The 20,985-nt window shown below is 38.1% G+C and overlaps 1 protein-coding gene across 3 annotated transcripts in view; it reads right to left on the bottom strand.

The window, feature by feature from the left end:
- Nucleotides 1-2,231: 2,231 nt before the first annotated feature.
- RBBP6 (RB binding protein 6, ubiquitin ligase) overlaps nucleotides 2,232-20,985 on the bottom strand; it is a 40,235-nt gene continuing 21,481 nt past the window's right edge. For 2 of the 3 annotated variants that reach the window (XM_065412585.1, XM_065412587.1), the window contains 13 exons: nucleotides 19,595-19,683; nucleotides 19,388-19,484; nucleotides 18,083-18,222; nucleotides 15,936-16,108; nucleotides 14,816-14,919; nucleotides 13,939-14,243; nucleotides 12,084-12,183; nucleotides 11,924-12,002; nucleotides 11,785-11,842; nucleotides 10,189-10,554; nucleotides 9,741-9,842; nucleotides 6,205-7,944; nucleotides 2,232-4,216 (listed from right to left, as the gene is read on the bottom strand). In XM_065412585.1, coding sequence (XP_065268657.1) covers nucleotides 2,638-4,216; nucleotides 6,205-7,944; nucleotides 9,741-9,842; nucleotides 10,189-10,554; nucleotides 11,785-11,842; nucleotides 11,924-12,002; nucleotides 12,084-12,183; nucleotides 13,939-14,243; nucleotides 14,816-14,919; nucleotides 15,936-16,108; nucleotides 18,083-18,222; nucleotides 19,388-19,484; nucleotides 19,595-19,683 — 4,932 coding nt within the window. In that variant the 3' untranslated portion in view covers nucleotides 2,232-2,637. The remainder of the gene's footprint in view (nucleotides 4,217-6,204; nucleotides 7,945-9,740; nucleotides 9,843-10,188; nucleotides 10,555-11,784; nucleotides 11,843-11,923; nucleotides 12,003-12,083; nucleotides 12,184-13,938; nucleotides 14,244-14,815; nucleotides 14,920-15,935; nucleotides 16,109-18,082; nucleotides 18,223-19,387; nucleotides 19,485-19,594; nucleotides 19,684-20,985) is intronic. The other variant, XM_065412586.1, reaches the window with a different exon arrangement.

Below are 20,985 nucleotides of genomic sequence, written 5' to 3' on the forward strand. Positions count from 1 at the left end.
CAAGGGGAGAGACCCTTCATCAATAAACGAAACCCTAGACAAGATGGAACACTAGTGGATTTTCCCAAGGTTGGAAGCCAGAAACTCTCATGGGTCATTCCGTGGAAGCGATTTATATCAAAGGGACTTGGCCATTTTGTCAAAATTTGAAAAGCTGGTTTAGATGTTAGAAAAGCATCTTTTGCTGTGTGCATCCAGTTCTCTTTACATTCTCAGTTAAGGACATCTCAGTTTCACTACATTGAAGTCACTGGAGTTGCAGCAGAGATTAATTTGACCCCACAAGTCTAGAAAACATGTTTGGAGCTACTCCCTTCATAGCACACTATGGACTGCATGAAAACTGAATACATTAATACTAAAGCACATTTCCTTCAGAAATTTGTTGGATATAAGAGGTTGATCAAAAGTGACAATGGTACCACATCCTCTTACATTCAAGGTTGAACACAACAGCTGTATTTCAGTCTTTTCAATCCCAAGAAATTTGGAAAGGAAGATTCTGCACATATTACCTCAAAATTCACTGGAGAGACACAGTGAAAAATCTCCTAAAAAACCCTAACACAGGTTTTACAGCTCTGATGCAAAGGATATATAAACTGAACTTCTAAAAACAGCGGCTTTGACAGTTTTTTTAACAATGGGTTATGAAGAACTACAGCTTCTTGTCTTTTTTTGTGAAGGCACACGGTGCTAATCAACTTCCAAAACCTGATTTCTAAACAGATGTCTTATTTTGAGCCTAGACAATAAAGAGCATGTTAACATTTTCTTCTAACTGGAGTTTTAAGAATTTAACTGAAGCCTGAAGGAGGTTGCTGTACTCATCAGGTCCAAACAGGGGGACCCCTTTCCATTTTCAGAGGCATCATTCTAATGAGTAAGAGATACAGGAATACAGAGAATAGAAGGGGTCACTTTTACAGATGCATTCGAATACCAGCACATTTGCTGCTTACTTAGCTATGAAATGGCTGCACTGGATTGGAATGTGGGAACATTTAGAAAGATGTGCGTGCAACAACTCTACTTCCTATACATTTGCCTAATTGTTTTGGTTCTTCAAAGCAAAAATTTGCTGGCTTATCCCTAAAATCTGCTACTCCTTTGTACAGCAGAAGATGCCCTAAGTCCACCATAAGAAAAATGCCTTACCATAAAAATGGGAAATTTGCTGCTGGGAAATGGAGTCCAAAATTCATCCTGATTTATTATTGTTTTAGCTAGCACAAGCACCTGAATGCTCATTTTTAACCCAATGCTTACTGCATGAAGGCCACCCCCCGTAAACAGGCTGGAATGAGTTTACGTTCTCTCCTGACTGGTCAAACTGCTGCCACCACAAACAACGCCACTTCTGAAGAAAATAGTCTCCACAAGCAGGAAGCCCTGAAATGCCGCTTTTAATTTAAATAGTTTCAAACTGAACTCAGTTTAGGTCAAATCCCAGAGCCACTGACGTCAAGGGGTTTTGCCATCAGCTTCAACTAGTATCAGGATTTGGCTCTTAATTCACAGTGAAAAATACTTCTCACCATGTTAACTTTCCAACTGTTGAACAACACTGCTGTCACTTTAATAAAAAAAGTGACACGGTAGGTCTTCTTTAAATTATCAAAATCATTACTTTTACACTTTTACACTTTTTCTGTATTTCCTCTCATCACTCAAAATGTTTATATAAAAAGGAACTGTGTCATCACAGTATAAAACAGCCCATTATAAAGCAAAAGCTTCCATTTTAAAGACACAAATATCTTGGTGATCAGCAATGATACAAAAGGAAATACAGAATATAGGACGTTTCCTAAAATACATTTGTAAACATCTGCCAGAGTGTGGCAATGGTTCTTTAACATAAATTGGAACAATGTTGACATGTGACAGCTTCATATATATATGACATTTTAAAAAGTCAGTACCGGCTACGTATAGTGGCTATTTATTCAGGTAATATACCTTTTTAAATATAAAAACATCTAGTTGGCATAACCTGGCACATAAAAAAAGGCTCTTTTTTGCAACACCACCCCTTATTAGCACAGCTCAAAACTTTCCTCAAGTTCTACTGTTTTTTTTAAAAGGTTAAAACTGTTATATTACGTTCAGTACATTTCGGCTGCCTAAAAGCTTTCGTCATTTTTGTCTGCTGCTGTTCTTACCCATACCCTGTTTATGTTCAGCTACTATTGCAAATTCCATCACATTGAATAAAGTTTACTGAAAACTTTTTATTGTAATCAAAAAGTGACATAACAGGGCTGTAATGTATTCTGCAAATCATTCTGCTGATATTTCAGAACTGATATCAGCTTTTTCTGCCAGGCAATTAAAAAAAAATTCAAATGTGAAAATTTTCACAGTACAGTAAACTCCACCCAAACTAATTAACGGTGGTTAAAAATAAAATGCCTCAGCAAAACCTTTCATGTTACATGGTCACAACTCACAATTCTGTACAAAATGTTCACTTTATAAAGCTCTGATGTAAAAATCAAATAATCAAGCAGCAATATTTTAAGTGCAGCACAGGGTCTTTCATGTCATTATTTACAAAGCTTGAATTTGTTTACATTATAACAAAATTTAATACAGATGACTTAATAATTAAGTCAATTTTTCTTATCTGTCATTTTATACTGCGACAGATTTCACTTTTTGGTCATCTTTCTCTTTCTCCTTTTCTTTATCTTTGCTCTTCTTGGATTTTTTCTTCTTGTGTTTGTGTTTTTGGCTTTTCTCCAATTCAGATTCATTTCCAGTGTGTTTCTTATGTTTCTTGTGTTTTTTATGCTTCTTATGTTTCTTTTTGTCTTTTTTCTTTTTCTTTTTCTTGCTGTCCTGACTCTCTGCTGAGCTTGCGCTGCTGCTGTGGCTTCGAGTCTGACTTTCAGAAGGGCTTTGACTACGACTGCGGCTAACACTGGGACTACTTTGACTCTGATTTCTACTCACGCCAGGTTGGCCAAGCGTTGCTTTAACTGCAGTCTCTTTAGATTTATCCACTGCCTTTTCTTTCAGTTCTCTAGTATTTCTTCCTATAGAGTCTTCATCTTTTGTCGACACATTACTCTCACTGTCACTTTCATTGTAGTCTGGTACAAATGCAGCCTCATCAGTTTCTCTAGTTAAGTCAGAAGAGAGTCGAGAGGAGTGGCTTAACTGAGGCTTAGATTTGACGGTGCTCTTGTCACTTTGCCCAGTAGCGTGTTCTCTCTCATTTTTTGCATCCGGTGATCCGTGTTTGTAAGAGGATTTATTGCCACTTGTGTCTCTGTCTTTATTGCTCTTTGTTTCTGATATGTGTTTCTCTCTCTCTTTACCCGAACTTCTATCTAGAGATTTGTGTTCATCGGATGAACGTTTGGAATCATACGCTGTTTTGTGATCATACGGTCTTCTGTCCCTCTGAGGGCTATAGCTGCTCCTTTTCGACTCTACAGTTCCCTTTTTGGACAATTCTGTACGTTCCTCTCTTGGTTTACTCTTCTGGCCTGATGCCGACTCTCTATTTCGAGAAGGGGAGTCTTTTCTCCTCGTTAACTCATTCTTTTCATCTCTACGCTTGAAACTAGAATGATCCCTGCTGCTATCATAGTCAGATTTTTTGTCCCTGTTAGGAGTAAAATCTCTAGCAGAAGATCCACGCCCAGTATCATGTTTATCTGAGGATCTGCTGTCTTTGGAAGATTGAGAAAGGTTTTTTAGGTTTCCTTGTTCAGTCCCACGTTCTGAGTGGCCTTTTTCTGGTTGAACACTGCTCTTCCTTCTCTCAGAAGCGTCCTTGTCTGACACAGAATGATCCCGGTCTTTGGTTTTCCCTTTTTCATTTGACACAGAATTTTTTGAACTTTTTGCTTCATGCTGGGAGCTTTCATAATTTGCTTCTTTTGCAGTTTTCTGTGTTTTTTCCAAAGGCTCATTTTCTTTTTCATTGTGTTTCACAGGGTTTGTGGGCTTAGCACTGACATTTTTTACAACACTAGCAGGTTTTCCTACATTTGAAGGTGCTTGCGTAGATTTAACGTCTTCCTCTTCAGACTCAAAGTCATCTTTATCCCACTTTGACTGAGGAACCTGAATCATAATAATGACATCTTCAGCAGGGGCTGTTATATCATTATTGTATTCTTCCATGGTCTTAATGACCGTTCGTTTTGCGTCTGGCTTTTCTTCAGACTTTCTAACAGGGCTGCCTCCAGTAGAGCTAGTGCTAAGGTGGGGGGGGGGGGGGGGGAAGGGGGGGAAAGTAAAATATATACATTAATAAAGACCTAAAATCCAGTTACAGCAGATTATCTGTACATCACTTCAATTAACAAAAATAAAATGTTTTTTGTTTAATTTCACAATTTAAACTCTAAATCTTCAATATTCCTTTCAAAAAAATTCATATTATAAAAGTGGGCAAGAGAGGATGATCCCACAGGGTAAGAATTATGAGCCATAATTTAATATAGCATCTCCCTACTATGCATTTAATTAGTTTATGCACTAGATTATCAGATTGGGGAATCTCTTGTCTGAGAATTCCTGGGTATCCTAGTTCCACCAGTACTAGACAAACAAGGTAGTTCCTTCACCTCTTCAACTGGCAGGTCAGCAACCAATGAGACTAATTTTCATCTGTCCAGCGGACCACCCATGGCCCCTTTGTGTTACAGTTCTTTTCTAGATAGCACATTTATTTTTAAAATGCCTGTTACAGTAATCCAAAAAATCCCACTCTACATGAGTCTATTATCTTGCTTTTAGCAGTCGCCACACCTAATGGAACAAAGGGCAGCAACATGTTCTTCTCAGTCCACACAATAAATGAGGCATAGTACACACAGCCAGTTGGGCAATACTATACAGGAGTGGGTGATGGACAGGAAGCAGCCGCAGCATCAGGTGGTGTACCTCTGCACCCCCAAACTGGGTCCTGCATGGAGTGGAACTTGGCTGAATTCGAGGATTTAGCTCAAAGAATCTGTTTGTTTTACACGAGTTTGATTTTTAATAGATTAGATTGTAGTTTAAGGGCTTGTCTACAGGAACAATTAGTTCACAGCAATCTGGGGTATGAATCTACCCCTCACTAGCCTGCCGCAGACTAAGGCCTGGTCTACACGAGGAAATTAGGTCGGCATAACTACATTGCTCAGGGGTGTGAAAATCCACACCCCTGAGCAATGCAATTAAACTGACCTAACCCCGGGTGTAGAACAGTGCTAGGTGAATGGGAGAATTCTCGCGTCGACCTAGCCACCGCCTCTTGGGGAGGCGGAGTACTTACCACGAAGGGAGAACCCTTCCCATCAGTGAAGGTAACATCTTCACTGAAGCACTGCAGCTGTGCACCACTGTAGCAGTTTATGTGTAGACAAGCCCTAATTGTCCATGTGAACCCTGCTGATGTGCATTAACGGTTCGTTAATGTGCTTTGACCTAGTTCCATTTCAAAGAGGACTAGATCAAAGTGCATTAAACTGTTAATGTGCCTCAGCAGGGTCAGACCCCAGCTTGCTGTGAACTAAATGTTTTTATAGACAAGCCCATACACTACAATTGTTTGTACAGGTTGAACCTCTCTAGTGTGGCACCCTTAGGACTTGACCGGTGCCGAACCAGAGAATTTGCCGAACTACGGGAGGTCAATGGAGAGTGCCAGCGGGTCTCCACAGGCACAGGAAGTAGAGGTGCGGGGGGTGCTGCAGCACCCCCAGGCTTTGCGCCCACTGTGGCCCCCCGCCCAGGGGGGGCCGATGCCGGCCCCAGGTCCCAGCCACCGGCCCCAAGTCCTCCCACTCCCTCCCGGAGCTTGAATGGTGCAAATCAGCTGTTTGTGGCGCTCCAGAAGCGCTCGGAGGGAGGAGGAGTAGTTGATAAGCGTGGGGTCACCAGCGCGCGCGCGAGGTGCGGGCGGCGGGGGAAGCTTGGCACCAGTGGATGCTCCGCACCCACTAATTTTTCCCCGTGGGTACTCCAGCCCAGGAGCACCCACGGAGTTGGTGCCTATGCCGGACCACTGATGTTACCGGACTAGGGAGTGCCGGATTAGAGAGGTTCAACCTGTAGTATAACAATATCATTGCTTGATTGTGGTTCATATGTTCATTTTACTATCGATGTAGTTGTTCCTGTCATTAGACAACTCAAAGATTTTATTTTATGGAGAGTAGAAGAGAAAAAACGAGTAAAGAGGAAATCAGAAGGTACCTGGTGTAATCTACAAGAGTTGAACTGGATCCATCAGCTGCTGTTACTTTTCTTCTCATTTTTCCTTTCACTTTTTCTTGTTTAACTTTGCTGCTGGGTGGCTCGGGTTTCTCGGCAGGTTCTTTTGTAGGAGGTACATTTTCCCCACTTACAATCTTTTTGCCTGTTTCTCGGTTTAGTTTAATCTTTTTTGCTGGGGCAATCAGACAAGCAGCTTTGTCCTTTTCAGGAGATCTCTCTGCTTTTTCACTATCAGGCTCAGTTTTTCCCTTTGGTGATGGTTTCACTTCAGCAACTTCTGCTTTAGAGGTTTTTAATGAAGTGGTTTCATGTTCCTTTTCCTCTGCCTTTCTTTTTCTTTTTTCAGGTTTTGTATCAGTAGGTTTACTTTTTTCCATCGGTTTTTTTGACTTCTCTTCCTTGCTTGATGGCTTTTCTGGCTTGGATTCTTTTGGATGCTCTTTCTTTGCTTTTTCGTCCTTGGCTGGTCTGGTTTCTGGATGCTCTTTTGTCACTTTTGGGTTAACTTTCCGTGGTGTGCCAAGTGCCTTCTCATCCTTTTGAGATGACGTTGATTTAGTACTGTCTGTCTTTGGCAACTCCTCCTTTGCTTTTTTCACAGGAGGCTCAGTTCGAGGAGACTTTTCACGATCAGCCTCTGCTTTTTCTTGGGGTGCTTTAGATGGTTTTACTAAACTGTCTTTCTTGGTAGTGGCAGTTCCTTCTGTTTTCCGTTTTGTCTTGTCAACTTTTACTTTAGGTTTATCTTTCTCTTTTTTCTCCTTTTCAGATACTGGTTTAAAAGCAATGGAATCTGCTTCCATAGGCTCATCTCTGACAGGTGTAGCATCATCCCTACTTGGGAGCATGAACAGTGAGTCAGTTTTAATTTCTTCCCCCCCACCAGGCTCTCTGGGCTTTCGCGAGCCTTCCAACAACTCAGCATTGGGAAAGCCTTCACTCTCTTCCCCTTTCCTTCTCTTTCTATGCTTTTTATGTTTATTTCCTTTGCCATCTCCTGATGGATTTTCAGCTTCCTTTTCCTTTGATTTTGTAGGATCTTTAATGTTGTGGCCTTCTCGGCCTGAAGGCTTTTCTGGATAATTGCTTCCTATATTGCGACTTCTATGGCTTTGTCCACTAGCAAAATCCTCTCTACGACCCCGAGCATATGGGGAATTCTCTCGCCTGGATCCTGGTGGACCAAATCGGTCTGGAGAAAAGTTCTCTCTATTCACTGGAGGTCTAGGCTGAGCTCCAGCAGCGTAGCCCTTGTAAAACTTTTCATACCACTCTCGATAGTTCCTTTCCCATTCTCTGTATCTTTCCTTTTCAAATGGATCTCTAAAATCAACAGATCTGCCATAGTATGCTTTCATGTCATATGGTGGAACTTCTCTATATCGGTTAATATATTCTCTCTCTCCCTCTCCTTGAGGTATAGTCCGCTTAGTGGGGGATTGGCCTCTAAAAGCTGGAGATCTTGATCGTGAATGGTATCTTCTATATGCGGGTGACCTTGATCTCGAACGATGATATCCATGGGACCTTGACCTAGAACGATAGTTACGACTCTTCCCCCTGCCTCTTCTTGGGTATGGAGGTGATCGTGAGTATGAACGAGAGTGTGAGCGACTAAAAGATCGAGAGTAGGAACGAGAGCGGGATGAACCTGATCTTGACTTGGAGTACGTATATGAACTTCTAGAGTAAGATGAAGCACTATATGGTGACTTGGACCTTAAAAACAAAAAACCAACAACAAATCACTTTTAATGTAAAATAATCCCTTCACTCTGCTTTAAAAAAACCAAACAAACCCATCCTCCCAAAAAAATATTTTTTCCTTTTCTATATTTTGTTACCAAAACCACTGTAGGCAGTTAACACAGTCATAATGCCACTGCAAGCTTCTTACGAGTAAATCTGTTGTGTAAGAGTGTCTCTCTGCATGACATGCAAAAGTTGCTCTTTTGATTCAGCTAGCATAACAATTGGTGCAGGAAGACTACAAGCCCAGTGTCTAGCCCCATCACTCATTTCCATCATATTAACTACCATGTTTGTTAATGGATTTAAGGTGGTGTATAGTGGCCTCTACTGGTATGTGTAAGCACAGACAAATATTTCATTACTTGGCAAATCAGTCTGCCGTACAGATCATTTATGTTGCAACAGGATGCTAAAAGGGCAAGTCTTAATGGCTAAAGTGCAGAACCAAGCATTAGGAGACCATGAATTAACTTGAAGACAAAGCTAAATCTTAACAAAATGCCAGCTCAGTCACAATTTAACTTTACTGCTTATTTGGTAATTTGCACAGTGTGCATAATATTCTGTACTGCAACATGACATATGATATTATTTAACTAATGCTTTCAGTTAGGACTCCTCACTGGAGAAAAGTGCAATACATTGGTAAAGCCTAAGAACAGTGACCTTGTTTCAAGTAACATCACATTTAAAAGCTTTTAGCTTTCAACTTGTAACTTTTGGTAATACTACAAATGATTCAGCGTTACTACCAATACTGTGATTTGTATGGTGTTATTACTGAAGAATTTTTCAGACCAACGTTGCAGAACAGATCTGTACTATTAGGGTGGGATGCTTTTAAGGACTTTCAGGACGCTGAAGATATTTTCCTGGTAGAAACTTTTAAAAAAGATGCCTAATGTAACATGCCACTACACTTTCATCAGTTCCCCATGAAGTAGCCCTTCAACCATAATTTAACATAAATGTTTTCAAAAAATTAAATACAACAGCAAATGCACTTTTTTTCATTCCTGAGAAAAGCTGAATGAAGTAAAGTGAACTTAATGCTAGTGAAAGGCACCAGATATGCAGTCCTGGAAGTTAAACTCTTCCAAAGTATCCATAGATTAGATGCCACACAGGCAGAAGTAGTGGAGTCTTTTCACACATTGCTAAGAAACACCTACAGAGTCACGTAGGGAATACAGTAAGCACATCTACTCAGTTTTTAGCCTGTGATGAGATAGGGTATGTCTATACTACCCGCCGCACTGGTGGGCAGCAATCGATCCTGCAGGGGTCGATTTATCACATCTAGTTATACGCGATAAATCGACCCCCGAGCGCTTTCCTGTCCTCCACCGGCGCAAGAGGCGCAGGCGGAGTCGACGGGGGAGCGCCAGCAGTCGACTCACCGCAGTGTGATCTAAGTACGTTGACTTCAGCTACAGCTATGTTATTTATGCAGCTGAAGTTGCGTAACTTAGATTGATCCCCCCCCCAGTGTAAACCAGGCCATAATCTACAAGGATGTCACCGCAGGAATAGGGATCTCCCTCACCCAAACCGGACTAAGTCATAATTCCAGATGGGTCAAACTGCTGCAAGACTATAACAATTTCCAGTCAATTACAATCAGGAACAAATGTTGCCAATGATCTAACCATGAAACCTTGTATCATATTGCTAATCCCTCTGAAGAAAGAGGGGTGGAGTGGAACTCTTTTTAATTCTGCTAGATTAGTTGGCTCTGCATTTCAGACATGTAAAACAATTACCTGGAAAATGAGCGTCTACGTTCCTTTTGAATCTTCTTGTATTCCATCAGTTCTTTAGCAAAATCATTTGTAAACTCATCGAGTTTGGACTTTTTCTTTTCTCTGTTAAAATAAAATTATGATAGTTTGAACATGTACACACACAAAAAAGACATCAAGAAACAAATATTAATATTAAAATATTTACATTACATGCAAATAAAAAAATGAACATCCTATTTTTATGAAAAAAATTTCCTATATGAATTTCATGGCAAACTTTAGAATTACAGTTGTCTTGTTTTAGTTTTATAGGTTTACTACCTTGTAAGGCAAAGCACATTGGAAAATTTGCTTTATATGTCACTTTTGCTTATGGCAGATGCACTTTTGTGTAATTGCTGTCCAATATGCTATTGAAATAGAATAATGAAAAATAATGCAACTTCATTCAGAGCCAAATACTTACTCCTCTTTAAGTCTCCGCTGCTCTCTGTAAAATTCCTCCCTAGATAAAGGAGGTGCTTGTGTCGTTGGGATGGTATTTGAATGAGCCGTTGGTACTGCTGTTGGTACCCAAGGTGTTGATATGTTTGCAGGAGCTGGGGGGTATCCCGGTGGGGGGACATTGTACCCAGCAGGTGGAGGCTGACCAGGTGGAAACTGAGGAGGAAACTGTGGTGGAGGTACCCCCGGTGGAAGAGGAAGTGCATGGGGAGGTGGAGGAAACAGGGGAGGTGGAGGCACAGTCACAAAGACAGGTGTTGATGCTGGTAATGTTGGGGCCTGAGTCCTTTGTGTACGTTCACTATGCGGGCGTCCTCGATTTGAACTTCTAAAGAAACCCAAAAACACGTGTCACTGTTTGTTACACTCTGCCCTTATTTTAAAAGAGGAAAGTGAAGGAAGCTTGTGTCCATCTGAGGGCATTTCCTGTCCTTGTCCTCAATTTAAGTCTCTTAAACTCCACCCTGCTTATATGTCTGCTCATTTCATTCTATACTCCTCTTGCTCCTGACTCTCCCCTCCATATCCTCACCCCCAACTGCTCCCTCAATCTTCTTTCCTCACTCTCAATTTTGCAATTTTGGACAGATGCGCCCTATGCTTACAAGTCTCCCACTTTGCGTGTACCAAATGCCCACCGCTCCTCTGCCAATCTTTGATACATTTAATACTTTGCACTTTGAGCACTTCTCATCTTCAACGCACTGTACAAATGTTAACTAATCTTCTCTTGAACTTCTTTAAACTTCTTTCTTAGAGTCTTCCTATGTTGTTGATCTCACAATGATGCATCTGCACTTTCTTGTGCCTGAACTGCTGTCCTGTTTATTGATTCTGGGAGTTTAATATATTTGTGGTATGGACTTTTTTTTTTTTTTTTTAAAGTGTTTTGTAAAGTGCTATGTATGCTTACAGCACAACAGTAATCAAATAAATGAATATACATCCCAGAAAGAAGGATCAGCTGGATGATGACATAGGATTGAAAGGGATCAGCTTCACCATTTGAAAGCACTAAGTCAGAGAACCCAAAATTGCTGTAAGGTAAATGTTATGTGTTTTTTTATTTGCATAATTTAGTCATCTTAAACAATAGCAACCAAATTCTTTAATAAACAGAACTTATAACTTTGAAACTGATTTCCAATGGCTTCAAATAACAAAGCCAATTCCTTCAGCCCTATTCTGCAAACTATCAAGAGGGAAATTTTCCACCTGATTTTTTAAAATTATATTTGAGATTTTAAAATCTTTTTAATGATTTATTCTTTGAAAGTGGATTTATTTTTTGCAATATCTTGTAGATTACAGTCAAATTTCCCTTTAGGGAATCCTAAGGGAATCTACAGTCCCAATTTGTTAAAACAAATTCAGATGAAAGCATATAAAAATGGTGATTACCATTTGGCTTAGATTCACCACACCTGTCTACATATACTTAGGTAACAGGTGGTTTACAGTTAAATATGTTCAATAACCAAATCACAGTTAAATTTAACAAATTAGCAAGCTGCTTAAAAGCACTATGAAGTGAAATATTTTTTGCAAATATACTTACGGTTCCCAGCCTGGCCTATTGCCTGCAGAGCGAACCGTATTGGTTCTTATTGGCTGACCTATTTGGGGGAAAAAAAATTCTTTCAGATAAACTGAAGAAATATTTCTATAAGAACAGGGCTAAAGTTGTGGTTACTCACCAGTAGTGGGTATTGACTGTCCTTGTGAAGTCAGCTGGCCTTGTAATGCTGGCTGTCTTATTACAGGAACCTGGTAGCCCTTAGGGATCAAGAGGGAAAAATCAGAAGAGACACTTTCTCAAAACATAAAACTCATTATATATGCTCAAGTAAAATTTACCTTCTCTTCCATCACAGTGCTAATCGATAGAGAGGAAGAAGTTTTAGAATGTTCGGAGGCCGTCACAATAGCAGCAGGAGGTATAACACTATCAGCATCACTGGAAAAAAAAACCAAAGGACACGAGATTTGTGACATTCAAATATGGTGTTTTAAGTTATTGAAAGAAAAAGGACTGAGGTATATAAGAAAAAGCTGCACTATTTTTAATTATTGCGAAGAAGAACACGTTGCATAAAAACAGATTTAGGACTGTAAAAAAGGTAAAGTACGAGTTTACTGAAGGAGAGGGTCAGAAGGGAACACAAGTTTTCCAGAGTAGCCTCTATATTTTCACATGCAAGTTTTAGAATGTGTACGTTTAGACTTTTACATACAAATCTCAGTTCCAGGGTGTGTAAAATTTAGTACATACATACTTTCAAATAGAAATTTAGTGGCTGGGATGAGATCATTTTGAAATATGGCTCTCAGGTGTTTAATGATATAGGTATGCTATACTGTATTTGTATTGTATTGTATCCTTGTATTTTGCTATGATACTCAGACCTGAAGAGCAGCTGTGTGTAGGCTTGAAAGCTCGTCTCTCTCACCAACAGAAGTTGGCCTTGTAAAAGATATTACCTCACCCACCCTGTCTCTCTAATAGGTAGGCTCACACTTTGTTTGACAGAGGTACTGTCTTCTAGGTTCAAACCACAGAGCTAGAGATGTGAGCCTTCAACTACAGTTTATTTTTTTAAAGTAGACTTTAATGTAATTTCATGGGAAGTTGTTTTGGACCTTAAATTTACAGTGTGAAGAGTTAAATTTACATAGCTTCTAATTAATGCTCTCTGAGTCACTACGCCTCAAACCTACATATGTCACTGTCGCTTTAATTTATGTATTTCATTGCCGCTAGGTCAAACCCTGTATGATGTAGATGATAGAACTTGAGCAGAAGGAGCGATATGAATGTAAATGGTAAGTTTTACCCATAGATGCATTTTTGTAGTTTAAGAGAATGCACCGTGTCTCCTCAGTAGTAAGAAAAGCAAACCTAATAGCAATCAAGAATGCTTTCCAATTGGAAGAGACTGATGTATCAAGTAGCAAAAGGGTAACTTTAGCAGCCGCTGTTCTCTGCTAAATTTAGAGAGCCTTCCCCCAGAAAAGACACTGGGAGAAGAGTTCCTATAAGAAAGTAATCCTACACTGGGAGAGATTTAGCAGTGACCAAATAGTCACCAAGATAAGTGCTTCTGGGGAACTGGCTGCTCTTGAGTGATGCATGTCACCAACATATCACAAAACCGAGTCTTTATTTAAAAGAATGGTGAGCATCTCCAAAGGAGCAGACTAATATAACTAATTCTTCTACAAAGAAGCAGATACACATGAATGAAATAAGACTTGGTGTGCCTCAAATACCTCAAATAGATAAGAAAAGTCTATAGAAACAAATGCTTGAGTACCATTCTCCCAGTACCTCATGGAGTCACTACTAAAAGCATAAGGTCTCACAAGGTCATGAAGTGTTCATATGCTGGATATACATAATGTGTCAAAGAACACATCACTGATTTCAAGGAGGAGTGGAGGGGGAAAATTAAGTTTGTGAATTCCACCCTGTCAGAATACAAGGTGAATGACCTGTTAAGTTACAGCAGGGAAAGTGAAAGACAATATGATAAATGAGAACCTCCAAGGCTGTACTTGGAGCTGGAAAGGAGAGGTTTGTCTGTCAACTATCACTAAAGCACATATAAACAGCTACCAAACAAGATAAAGCATTAGAAGTAAATGGAAGTGGAAAACCAGCATTAACATTTTTATTTCTTTTTCAATTGCGTTAAACTACAAGTTTACTTACTGAAAAGGTCCTTCTGGTTTTTCAGAGTGAAGAGATATGGACATTGTTGCAGAGATATCAGCAGCAGGTGCGGTGGCAGAAGACTGATTTACTGGCAAAGTAGTCATCACAGATGGTTGACTAGGAGTCAATGACGATGTTAGAGAAGGTGAAGAAGTGATTGGAATCATTAGAGGATCCTGTTGTCTAGAAACTGAAGGCCTTACTGCAGGTTGTAGGTTCCGCTGAACTGGCTGTCTTGATGGTTGTGTCTGCTTACGGAGCCTTTTTGTGTAGCCAGTTTCATTTTTGAAGTTGTTTACAGCCTAGAGGTAGAAAAATCATTGTTACATAAAAATTATGTATGTACATTATGATCCCTATAAAAAACTTCCTTCACTAAGCGTTAAGGTTGAACTATTATCTCTAGTTTTCAGAGCTAACAACCTCATTGAGGTAAAAAAGGAAGTTCACTCCCTACAGAGCTACCGTATGAGGCTGCCTCAGATGCGCGAACAGCACTGCATCCGTTTACACTTTCTTCATATTTGCAAGCTTCTCTTCACAACAGTGAAAACTGGAAACATGATTTCTTTTTGTGTAAACCAACATTAGAGCATCGTTTTGACAACATATATATTCAACTATGAAAATATCTGTCAATGTTTTTTGCTGAAATCTAGAAGTGAGCCAATTTTCTAATCTCATAAATCAGGAATTTGCTAGCTGTATTTTTAAAGTGATAATTTCAAAATAAGCAATTAATAGATTTGAAAATGCAAATCTCAACCAGTCTTAAATATGGTGATGGCTCCATGAAGTAGAATTTTCTTGCCTCTTAGCTACTTACAAATAAGATGAGCTTTTCTTGCATACATTATATGTAAAGTGAAGTTACCTGGCGTAAGAATTTGTTGGCAATTAAAGCATCAGGGGAAACATCTGTTTGATGACAAGTTGGGCAGGTATGTTCCTCTGATTCCAGTAGTGATGTTCTGATACCTGTGAACAAACAGAAGTACCTGAGCTAACAAATATTTGGGTCATACTTTACTCTCATATCCCTGTACACAACTAACATTGGGGTCCAGCGGAAAAATGGACTGGGCGGAAAACATTTAAACAGGGACTTAATTCAGGAGTTCTAGTATGCGGTATTATACTTTTAAAAAAAATTCTGTGACCACACACTCATAATTAACAGTGACTTTTACTAACAGATAAAAAAATGACAGGTTGATTACAAAAAATATTTTTTTGTGCAAAGAAGGATTTACAGATCATAAGAAAATAATAGTTTCCATGGCTTTTTGAAAATTCCACGTTAAAAAAAGCACCACCTTGTTCAGACTTAAACATTGTTTAGTGTTTGCAAATCACAAAGTACAAGATTAAGTTAGTGCATGACAACCAGTCAGTGAAACTGACTTAACTAGTTTATTTTCACTATCTAGTGGAGTGGGATACAATAAGTAATCAACCTCTAGATTAATGGGTAAATTTTATTTCTAAGAAAGCATTAGTAAATTAGGTTAAGATTATATTTTTAACTAACTGTCCTTTTAAAAGAGGAGTTTGAACAACAGTCTATCTTTTCCTCTTGTTTGAGCCTCCAGTTAACTGCCAGTGTTGAATTTGGGATACAATTTATATGGCAAAGTGATGACAACTATTACCAAATCAAACAACAGAAACAAAGGATAAGAAGGGCTTGAGAAAGCATTTATTCAAACTAGATGTGTTCAGCATCAGTGACTATAAAAAATAATTATACAAGCATTCACTTCTTATGTTTCTCCATCCCTATGTAAAAAATTCCCCTAATCTGAGTTCCAGCTAAAGTTATCTCCAGCATTCTTCCTTTACTCCAAGATAAAATGCAAGAATTTTCTGGTTAATAGATACCCATGTTTCAGAATGAAGAGGAGTATAGCAATTTTTGTTAATTCAGATTCCTGTTCATTTTACACGATCATTTGGCATTTGAGTTAACTGTAATGTCAGACTATGGCACTTACATTCATCACAATAACTGTTTCCACAGCAGGGAATGACAACTGCATCATTCATTATATCTTTACAGATTAGACATAACAATTCGTCTGGAATAGGATCGTCCTCTTCTGAGGAGGAGGATGGTTCCTCCTGGAGGAAAGGGGGCTTTTCCTTCTTCCCTATAGCATAAGCCTCCCTGAAAGAAATAATTTAATTTAAGACTATCTGTTTAAAGAAGGAGTATCAAATTTTCAGATTTTATAATAGAATCAATAAGTTAAGAAAAACACTTGCTGAATAGAATTCAACCATATATTTAGTATTATTTATTACACAGCAGAGATTTAATCTCTAAACAGGTAAGTGATTATTTATTGCATAATTGGCACAGCTCAAACATGATACTGTTTCTACATAAGGAGGTACACAATGGAAAAATGAACTGAGATTTAGAAAAGGTGGAGTTTTAGCTGTATAACAGGTACCTTTTTAAAATTACAGTATGAATTAGATATAAAGGTTATGTAGATCCCTCTCCCTCAACCCACTACACCAATATTTTCTTGGTTTCTAACAACCATAAAATATTACATAAAAACATTTGATATATATTGGTATTTAATTGGATTTTATCAGGTCAAGTAGTTACTTCTATTTTTGGACAAATTTTGATGTACACTACATACAGTGCAACCACATTCATACCATCTGCCATCACCACCAAAATGTCCATATAAACCCAAGTATTTGCACTGATGTACTTTTGTAATCCTTATCCTTCCCTCCTTCTCATTGAGGATGCTATCTTTTTGTATCTGAAGTGCCTGCACTATTTAAAAAAGGTGCTACTCAACTGCACAAGTGTTTGTTGGATTAGGTAGGACCTTACAGAGAATAATTATTTTCTACTGAGTTAAAACAAATAGGGTGAACTCAGATTTCTTGAACTTCCAGTGCTTTTACTGAATGAGAGTTGCATTTCCACTAGACCTGAGTTTGCAGTGTGTTTTGCACGAAGGAGTTTTGGATTTAAACATATGAAGAGCTTCAGTATCAGCAAGGTTTTCCAGTGGCATGTAGGTATTTATTAATTCTTGTTAATTACCATTTTTTGGGTACATATTAATCAGATTACATAAAAACACTAAAGACCTTCTGATCTTAAGACCTCTGGTGTCTTGGCTGAAACTGGCAGTTTCATCTAGAGCTGCTCAGTGTTTTGCAAGAAACCTATGAAGTACATGTAGCATAAGCTGAAAACCAGCTTAAAAAAAAAAAAGTGCTTAACTACAGCTGCAAATATTATTTAAAACTACATCATCAGCACTCATATAGCAAAGAAACTGAGGTAGAGAGTTTAGGTGACTACTGCAATTCACATCAAGTCAAGGGCACAGAATCTCAGAATCCCAACTCCCTGATCTAGCCAGCAGCCAATGCTGCCATCTCAGTGTTGGGCATTTTTATAAAATGTTCACTTTTAAGAAGTTTTTCATTCAAAGACCAACTATTCATTTTCAATACCTTGTTACTATTATACTCAAATGAAAGATTTATTTGTAAGCCAAAGCTTTCTAGCCATCAATGGAAATGGACAAGATCAGATGCCGTTGCTGTGCATACCCCAAAATGTTTTAGGCTTTTGCTACGTTTACATAGCCCAATATTCACTGTCTCAGCGCTAATTTCTATGAACTAATATGCATGCTTTATGACATATTAAAATATTACAACAGCATATTTCAGTCAAGGTTTTCTAAACATTTTACTGCCAAAGTGGATTACTTGCAACAGCAAACTGAACACAATCGGAGGGGCAGAGAGGGTGCCTGGACATGGTGACACACACCATTTTTATTGTGTATTGTGTGCATATATCTGCATAGCAAGTTATGAGCATATGTACACATGCAACAAGAAAAAGGTTAAAAATACATTTAGACCAGCTTCAGAGGGTACTAATATTTTCCCAGGTAGAGCCACAATGACAAGTTTGCCAAGGTTGCACCCATTAGCATTATACAAAGCAGACTGTAGCCACTCTGATACTGAACTAGAGCCCCTGGAGATTACAGATGCCAACCTATGTTGCTCCATTTTGATTTAAATACTTGCACATGCAGTCTCTGTTGGTTATACTTTGGCCACCTCTGAAGTACTAAATACTTACGCATCAATAGTTGGTATTGCATATTTTCCTGTGTTTGTAAGCATAGCACCCTTTGTATTGGGATCTTTCACTTCCATCATGAAACTCCTGGGAATTCCTGTGCTCTTTTTAATCCTGGGAACAGACTCAAAATTTTTGTCCTGTTAAGAAAAAGAATCCAGATATATTTCTGCTTTAAATGGAACCCGTTTAAAAGGACATCTGAATGCGTAAGTGTATGTAAGCGATAAAAAAATTGTATTTAATTTTTTTTCTTTGCAAATATGAGGACTGCATGATAAATACATATAAATCCTTAACTGACTAAGATACTGCTAAGAATCAGGCAGGTGTTTTGAACTCAATGGGACAACTCCTGTGCTTGAAGTCAAACACAAGCACAGGTCTTTGCAGGACTAGGGCCTAAAGTGATAATCTCTCCATTCATGCAATAGCGGCTGTAAAATATTTATGCTAGAGAGTAGATGTCACATATATTTGAATCTACATGAGGAGAATGGTTGAAAGATGCATCCTCTTTACACTCATGTGTACAATTAAAATGATAAAGCATTCAAATGTGAATTGGTTTATTCATACAAAATCTATATTGAAAATATGAAGGATGTGACAAAAGTCTCAGGTAAGCATGAAGCATTCCACAACTTGCAATATGAAAGTACAGGACATATCCCCTTCACCACAATCTCTCTCCTTTTCTTTATTGATAATCTTAAAATATTTTAGAAGAAATTTCTTCTAATTTTTCCTTGATTTTTGACACCTTCCTGCAGTTTTTAGAATCCATTCTATAAACTCGTTTTACTCCACACACTGAAATGAGGCTAACTATCATGAATATAAATAACTAAACCCTTGCTCCTTCTTTTAAAAATTACTACTTTTAAAAATAGATCAGATATATAAACATATTATAAAAGTCCCCCCCTCCTTAATTTCTTGTAATTCAGAGGAACACAGCAGAAAAACTCTCAGAATGGAATGTTTATCTCTACAGTGCATTCCTATTCTGGAAAAAGATACTAACTCTGAGAATGAATTTTTTTAAATACATAAACTAAATCCAGCCAGAAATCTGAATTACTAACAAAGCTCTCCGCTCTATCAGAATGGATGTCTGGTCAACAAATAGTATACAGTTAAATACTATCAGCTGCAATGCATAGGCACAAAAGGAGAAATTCAGGGCAGAGTTTCAACCTTTGCTATGAATTATCTTGCCTATGTATTTAAGTTAGATGATAAAATTCAATAAACTCATACTACTAAAAACATAACAGTGCAAATCCCACCATAGACTCTTACCCCATTTGTTGGACAATTCTTTATGTAATGACCAGGTTTTCCACAACGAAAGCACGTATAGGATGGTGGAGGTGGACCCAAAGGTTTCTTCATGTAACTAAAAAGGTTTAAAAAAGGTGTGTCTACGTTTTTTAAAAAGAACATAAGCATATCTCTACAATTTGTCCATAATATTCAAGGAACAGATTTGACATTATAAACACTTACTTGATTGGATCATATTCATGGCCAGACTGAGACATCATAGCTTTTATTTTATCTTCTTCGGAAGCATTGGCTTCAGCCAGATTGGCAGTCTGTTTAATAGGTAATTATTTGACACACACATTAGAAACACAATTAAGTCCACACAGCCAAAGACAACACCACTCATTCAATCCTGTAAAGAGCAGCACAAATCTAACTGAAGTTGCATCAAAATTGCTGCTTATATTTTATATTGTCATGAAGATGTTCTGGGGAGTCCTTAAGCCATTACATGATGTTTGTGTGCCTGCTAGTCTACTTGAGAAAAGCTTTCTTGGACACTCAAAACCTTAGGCTCTGTTTGTACCTTACATAAAGACTTGTGTAACTGCTCCAATTTTCTTTAAAACAGAAGTGGACTTGGACTTAAGCTAAGTGTACAAAAAATCTTATTCAGTACTTTTAAGTTAAAGAAACTGAATATTAAGCTCCAGACTACATCAAAAAGTACGTTCACTGTGTATTTGTATTTATTCAGAAATATGGATACAAGCAGCAGTATTTACATTTCACAGTGTTAAAAGGACACTCAACTTGAATTATTTGAAACTTTATATTTAAAAAAAAAAAAAAAAAAAAAAAAGTAAGTCCAGGTCTCTGATATAGCACCTTTGAAGAGAATGTGCTTTTAAAATTCCTTTAGTTTTTTTAAATAAGGGTATGTGTGTTCCCCTCCTGAGGTTTTCAGAAGGGTCTTTTCAGTAAAGCAGAAACTGACTATACACAGAGTGCTATCACGTGTAAATAGGCTAAAAATGTATTTTTGTTAACTTTACACTATGAAGTGTTGTAACTACAGCAGGTACAAAATTTGTAGATAAATAGCTTTCAAGTTGACTGTCTCTCTTTAATATGAAAATTATAAATGTAATCCTTATATGTGGAGCTAACCTTTCAAAATACTGAAGCCAACTGAGAATTTTTTTTAAAATTTACCAGTATTTGTTAAAATATTTCATTACACACTAGTCCAGATACAAGCAGGGTCTAAGGGAGTGACTGCTAATTACTTGGATCTTCAAGCACCTAGCATTCAGATCAACCACTCAAAGTATTTTATCTTTTTATACATTCATTCACAAAAGCAACCAACTAGTTTCAACATTTTATTAAATGGTTGTTTCATATACATAGCTTTTCTTAACAGTAACATCATCCAGATTGACATCTATGAAACCATTTCCATTAACATTTACAGAAAATGTGATTTACAGATACTTAACTAATTTGTTTGAACCCAAACAGTTTACAAACACATCCAAAAGCACAAAACATTAGTAGGAATAGACCAAAATTCCAATATGGCATTTAATACATAATAGGAATAAAACAGAAAACTGTTAAACACATCG

This window comes from Emys orbicularis, chromosome 10, assembly GCF_028017835.1.
Source record: "Emys orbicularis isolate rEmyOrb1 chromosome 10, rEmyOrb1.hap1, whole genome shotgun sequence".
Taxonomy (NCBI): Eukaryota; Metazoa; Chordata; order Testudines; family Emydidae; genus Emys; species Emys orbicularis.